This window comes from Hylobates moloch, unplaced genomic scaffold (assembly GCF_009828535.3).
Source record: "Hylobates moloch isolate HMO894 unplaced genomic scaffold, HMol_V3 SCAFFOLD_3356, whole genome shotgun sequence".
Classification (NCBI taxonomy): Eukaryota; Metazoa; Chordata; class Mammalia; order Primates; family Hylobatidae; genus Hylobates; species Hylobates moloch.
In genome coordinates this window covers 208-6,797 of record NW_026655631.1, presented here as the reverse complement: position 1 = coordinate 6,797, position 6,590 = coordinate 208, and the positions used below count along the sequence as shown (strand labels likewise).

Sequence of the window (6,590 nt, the reverse complement as noted above, 5' to 3'; positions counted from 1 at the left end):
ACCTGGACTCCAGGACAATTTACTGGCCTAATTTTCCTCACACTACTCAATCTCTTTTGAATGTTGAACTATCCCAACATTCAAATGTTGAAAGTATCCCAGGGCTCCAACCTTCTTATATAAACTTACAGCCTTGATCATTTTATCTAGTCTCATGGATTTAAATAACACCTATACATTGATGATCCCTCCAAATCTGTATTTTTGCCTGGATTCAATATTCATATATTTAAGTACCTAATCAACATCACTACTCAAGATGTCTAACAGGCTCCTCAAGCCTATTACATTCATACTGTATTTCTTAAGCTTATCGAACCTGTTCTTCCTATTCTCCACTTACTTCAATGGCTACCCAACTTAAAATCCCAAATTGTATCCTTTTTCCCCTACACTCCTAATCCCCTTCCCTGCTTTACTTTTTTTCCACATCAGTTATCGATCTATAACATGTTACATGTTTTATTTATTTTATTATCATTTCCCCCAGTGGAATGAAGGTCCACAAGGCAAGGACTTTTGACCATTTGGTCCAGTTATAACCCCAGCCCAAACAACTGTACTTAGCTTATAGAAGACACTCACTAAATATTCATGGAATAGATAAATGTACACTAGTGAGACTATATACTTGTCTACAAGTGGCACTAGTGGCACATTAAGCTCACTTACCTCAACGATATTTTTTTCCAGCTCTTTTCGTTTGCTTTCCTCACATGCCAGATTTTTCTTCTTGAGATCAAATGCGCTTTGAGATTTAGTATTAACTCGCTGAGCCTCTGCAAGAGCATCTTCTAAAGATCGAAGTATACCTCCAATTTCCTATAATAAAATGCAGTCAATTCAATCACTTATGTAAAATTTGTTCATGTTGTCATTTTATTGTATGAGTTCTGTATCAAATAAACACTTTTTTATAAGTTATTTCATTATCTTACTATAAGATTAACAAATCAATACGGAAGACAATGCCCAGTGAATACTAAACAGTTACTATATATAATTCAGTACGTTTTTCACAGAGTATATTATCGATTCCAATACATATGTTCAGACCTTATCTTTTCTTTTTTCCAATTCTTCTATTTCATGATTAAGTGCTTTTATTTTTTTATCATTCTCAGACAATTCTTCCTGAAGCTTTATAACTTTATCTTGCATTTCTTTTAATTCCTCAGCTGAGCGTACTTTGGTATCTTCAGCCAGCAAAAACTGATAAGCAATATGTAAACGACTCAAATGTTCTATTTCTCTCATTACTTTTTGGTACTCCAAGTAGGAAGATCTTTCCTGAAAGGGAAGTCACAAAAAAAGAATAACTCAAAATTGTATTGACAAAGAAAATTCAATTATGCAAGATGAAACAAATTTCTCATTACATAATAGATTTTGTCCTGTATTAAACAATTATAGCATGTTAAATTGTAGGAAACTTTACATAACATTAGAAGTCAGGACTTTTAGATAGCATTATACCATCTCTAGTAATCTTATTTGGCTATTTCTTCTAACATATACTTGGGTAGTTGAGCTTAACAAAGAAATATGGACATAAGGTTCATAAGCTAGTGTTAGACAACTTATACAACCACCAATGATACACTATTAAACAGATTCTGTAGTAGTATTATCAAGATGCCTACTCTAATATACTTTGAAGCACTACTACAAGCACTTGCTCACATCATTACTAAACATGACTCCCGTAAGGACCTACTGGGACCAGACAAAGTAATAACTAAAATCCTTAATTTATACACAAAAAACAAATTCAGAATGATTAAATGATCTGTCCATGTTGTTAGATTTAGAAAGAAATTGTGGCCAAATGAAGTCTAGGACCTAAGTTTCAATTCCTGATCTAGTGTTTTCTACTACATCATACATACAAAAAGGGTACCTTCAAGATTACAGTTTTTCCAGTAAAATTTATACTACTATATGGATTCACAAGACAGCTGAGTAGTACCAAATTTCAATGAGCATTTAACAAATTCCTAAAAGGATATCTTTAAAAAGGTCATTTGGCTGGGCACAGTGGCTCACTCCTATAATCCCAGCACTTTGCAAGGCCGAGGCAGGTGGATCACTTGAGCCCAGGAGTTCAAGACCAGCCTGAGAAACAATGAGAAACCCTGTCTCTACCAAAAAATAAACTAGCAGGGTGTGGTGGCATGCACCTGTAGTCCCAGCTACTCAGAAGGCTACGGTGGGAGGATCCCTTGAGACCGGGAGGTGGAGGCTGCAGTGTGAGCTGTGATCACACCACTGCACTCCAGCCTGGGCGACAGTGAGACTTGTCTCAAGAAAAAGAAAACGTAGCTCATAAATGCATTCTTTCATGACATATTGTGCCATGTCTTTTGATGTCAGGAGCTGCAAAGATTATAGAGAAAATCCAGTCCTCTGTTTCAATACCTTTTGCTTACAAAATACCTTGACAACAATAATTACAGTGATAGCCCCTCCTATCCTGGAAATGGTTCACTCTACCAATGAGGGTGTCTAAGAGTGCGTTATCTTTAAGAAATGTTGTTCCAGTCAATCCTAACTAGGCAAATCCAGACTTGCTTAGCTTAAATAAAGTACTAAAATTCAGCATGCCATTTTCTGAAACTATAAAAATTACTCTCCAATATCCTATGACTTAGTAGATAAGTACATATCCTCTGCAAGCAGAACGCTGAGTTATGGAGTGCCAACTCTAATTCCTTATCTCATCGCAGGAAAAAAACCCCCAAGAAATAGTATGACTATTTGCATGATTTTGCATACATCGTTGACTCTGAAAGACATTCTAATAGATTATCCTCACATATACAGAATATACCTCTTTTAATTTTTGAATGGTTGGAGTAATCTCTTCTTCAAGTATCTGGAAAATAAAGAAAAATCAGTATTTTCGCATGTAAAGTACCATTAAAATTTATCTGAAAGAGAAGTAGCATGGATGACTATGGAAAACTGAACGAAGGAAAAAAATGTTTCCCTCTTTACAGCAAAAACTCTACATGCAAAATTACATTCTTCTCCAGAAATATTTTACATGAATTAAATTACCGTCTTAATTTCTTTCAGCTTAGCCTCCTTTTTTTCTATAGTTTTCTGTGCAGCTATTTTTTTGTATTCATACATCCTGGTTCCAGCTGCTTCTTCTATCATGGATAAAATCTGGAATGACAATTTTATTAATGTTTAGTATCCAAGACAATGTGTCCAACTGGAATTTACATTAAATATATCATTTTTGCCTTGACCTCACCAAACATCTTACCAAAATTTGGCCCAAATGAACCATATAAGTTAAATACAGTCATTTCACACAATCTTTTCCTGTAGGCTTTTTCTGTAGGAATGAATTCTCACACGAAACACCAGCTGAGCAAGACTCCTTTATACAATCAAAATCAATTTTAATATTTGGGCATAGTGCCAAATATTACACAAATATACAACTGTCTTTACTAATCATTCCTAAATAATGTTTCCAAAAATTTTAATAGAATATTTAAAAATTGTCTGAAAGATTAAAGTAGTATCTATACCAATTATTTTTAATGTCCATAAATAGTACTCTTACCTCTGGAGGTTTCATATTCAATACTTTTGTAATTCGGCCCTGAAAATAAAATGGCAAACTTACTAAGATAACAAATTACAGAAAATGTTTATCTGTACTGCCATTCATGTTTATCTAGACTGAAGCTGCTGTATCTCAATATACCAATCTTTGGGGGGTCTTTCCTCTATAATTCTTCTATGATTCTAGAATTTTGGAACTTTGCTATTCACTTTCTCACTTACCAGTGATACAAATTATGGAAGTTATGAAATGATGGAAATGAAATAATTCATTAAATGATACAAAGTTAACAAGGATCATGTTTCTGAGACAGTTAACATTAAGTAGAAATACTCAATTTTAAAACAGGTAAATATAAAAAGAAATTTCAGCATAATTAAAAAACTTTTAACATTTCTTTGAATGATAACCCTCCAAGATAATTTCACAAAACAGATGACATACTTCTAGGCCTCAAACAAAATAAAATATTTTACATCAATGCCAGAAAACCATTAAATTTATTCATTACCAAAAATAAATAAAGCAAAACACCGGCACACCCAGGTCTCAGAGAATTGTATTACTAGAATGTAGATTTACTTAAAGTTTCAACTTTGAAGGTGTGTAGTGGAAATATTTTTATTCTGGTCCCACTGAGATGCTCCCATTGACTTTACTATAATTCTCTCAAAGGATAGCTGGATGGGTCAAATGAAACAACGTAAACATAAGATAAAATCAGCCTTTACTCCTCATTTGTGTGAGTCTCTAAATAAGAAAATTATTCAAACTTTTATACTTGAAATATTAAGATGCATTAATCCAGTAATTTAAAAGGATATATTATGGATTTTTTTTTTTTTACAGTTAACATGTATTGTTCTTTTAGTGACAAAATAAAAAGTCAACAAAAATTACTTCTAAACATTCTAGAGGAGTCAAAGGTCTATAATCCAGTAGAATATATCAATGCAAGTAACTAAACCACATTTCTAAACAGATGGCCGGACACAGCACAACAGTAAATAGAAAGTATAAAATCCAAAACATAAAGTACTTCTATTTTAATTGCTTAAAAGTAAAAAATGTCAAAACTATTACGAAAGTGATATAAAGACCTCAAACGAAATACCTGCATGATGAGAAAGTGAGGGTTGTTAACATTAAGGCCAACAGAACAGAAGAGATCCTGTACTCTGGTGGTGTTGGTATTGACTCCATTGATTAAATATTTATTTCTACCACCAATAACCACCTATAAAAGAAAACAATTTTTTAAATATTAATGTACATGCACACCTTGTGCTAGGATAAATTACTAAGTATATTAGCTTACGTTTATTTGTTTTGTCCGACTAGCAGTAAACAAAACCAATTCTGCATAAATAGTGGAACAAGTATGACATGGTCAAAAACACTAACTTGAGTCAGGACAACTAGTGTCTACTGCAAGTACTTTTGCTAACTAGTTATGCAATTACACACAAGCCTCTTACCCTGGCCTGCACCGGACTAGGTCTCCAAGGTAACTTCTAGCTTTATGTTTCCAAGTATATGTAAAACATACTTTCCTAGTTACTTTCTTTCTGTAATTTTTCTAGAGGCTTTCTCTACTTTTCAACAGGAATAGATGTCAAAGTAGCTTGACAACGATTCTTGACAAGATTCAAAAAGCTATGAATAAAGACATGATTTATGACCATTTAAAAGAAAGGGTAATCACGGAGCTTCAGTATGGTTTCATTAAGTCATCCCAGACACCATACTCTACTATCACACTTAAATTGTCATTTATTGGGTATGACTGTCTCATCTACCAGATTGAAGTCCTTAAAGACAATCTGTTTCTCAATCTTCTAACTCTACATCCCAGTACATTCAAGAACACCCAATATACATCAAGTATTTAATAAATATTGAATAAATGTTATTCATTTCTTTTCCTGACAGGACTACTAGGTTGGTAGTTCATATATTAATGTATTTGAAGAGACCTCTCTGACAAAAATTTTATAATTTTGGTGAAGATACAAGTTTATGCCCTGAATGAGGACAGGAACAATTAGGTAGATTATTAGTAAGAGACTTAGTGACAGTTCCTAAAGGATAAATATTTGATGGATGCCTAATGACACGGAACAGGATTCTGTCCTAACGTGGCCTATGTTTCTTTTTTTTTTTAATATCAGAGGCTTCCATTAAAATAGAGGAGAAAATCTGTAAGTGATAAATGCTAAGATGGACAGTAAATAGGAGTTGACAACATTTTTAAAAACAAAATCTTGGGCCAGACGCCGTGGCTCACACTTGTAATCCCAGCACTTTGGGAGGCCGAGGCGGGCAGATCATGAGGTCAGGAGATTAAGACCACCCTGGCCAACATAGTGAAATCCCGTCCCTACTAAAAATACAAAAAAAAAAAAATTAGCCGGGTGTGGTGGTGGGCGCCTGTAGTCCCAGCTACTCAAAATGCTGAGGCAGAAGAATCTCTTGAACCCGGGAGATGGAGACTGCAGCGAGCTGAGATGGTGCCACTACACTCCAGCCTGGGTAACAGAGCGAGACTCTGTCTCAGAAAAAAAAAAAGAAAAAACCTTGACAAGCTGAAAACAGTGCCTGACTATATTAATAACACACCTAAAAAAAAAATTGAGTGGTTTCAAGTAAATCTAATATGAATCCACAATGTATTATGAACACTCCAATGCTCTATTGGGAAAAATAAAAGTAAAATATCTAAAATGAAAAAGTAACTCCAACTAGACCAATGTTGGTACACCCAATCTAAGGTGCCATTAAAAGAAAGATAGATGAGGCCGGGCGCGGTGGCTCACGCCTGTAATCCCAGCACTTTGGGAGGCCGAGGCGGGCGGATCACGAGGTCAGAAGATCGAGACCATCCTGGCTAACACGGTGAAACCCCGTCTCTACTAAAAATACAAAAAATTAGCCGGGCGTGGTGGTGGGCGCCTGTAGTCCCAGCTACGCAGGAGGCTGAGGCAGGAGAATGGCGTGAACCCCGGGG

General features: G+C 34.9%; 1 protein-coding gene across 2 annotated transcripts; it reads right to left on the bottom strand.

Annotated features, from left to right (window-relative positions):
• Positions 1 to 41: 41 nt before the first annotated feature.
• On the bottom strand, positions 42 to 5,921 carry LOC116465143 (structural maintenance of chromosomes protein 2-like). 2 transcript variants are annotated; one of them, XM_032148325.2, is made up of 7 exons: positions 5,873 to 5,921; positions 4,698 to 4,820; positions 3,581 to 3,619; positions 3,061 to 3,171; positions 2,831 to 2,875; positions 1,057 to 1,290; positions 42 to 822 (listed from the first exon to the last, which is right to left on the bottom strand). In XM_032148325.2, the coding sequence occupies exons 1-7, from the start codon at positions 5,912 to 5,914 to the stop codon at positions 478 to 480; spliced, it is 939 nt and encodes a 312-aa protein (XP_032004216.2). In that variant the 5' UTR covers positions 5,915 to 5,921; the 3' UTR covers positions 42 to 477. The 2 variants fall into 2 exon arrangements, with proteins under 2 accessions (XP_032004216.2, XP_058291235.1); XM_058435252.1 differs by lacking the exon at positions 3,581 to 3,619.
• Positions 5,922 to 6,590: the final 669 nt, after the last annotated feature.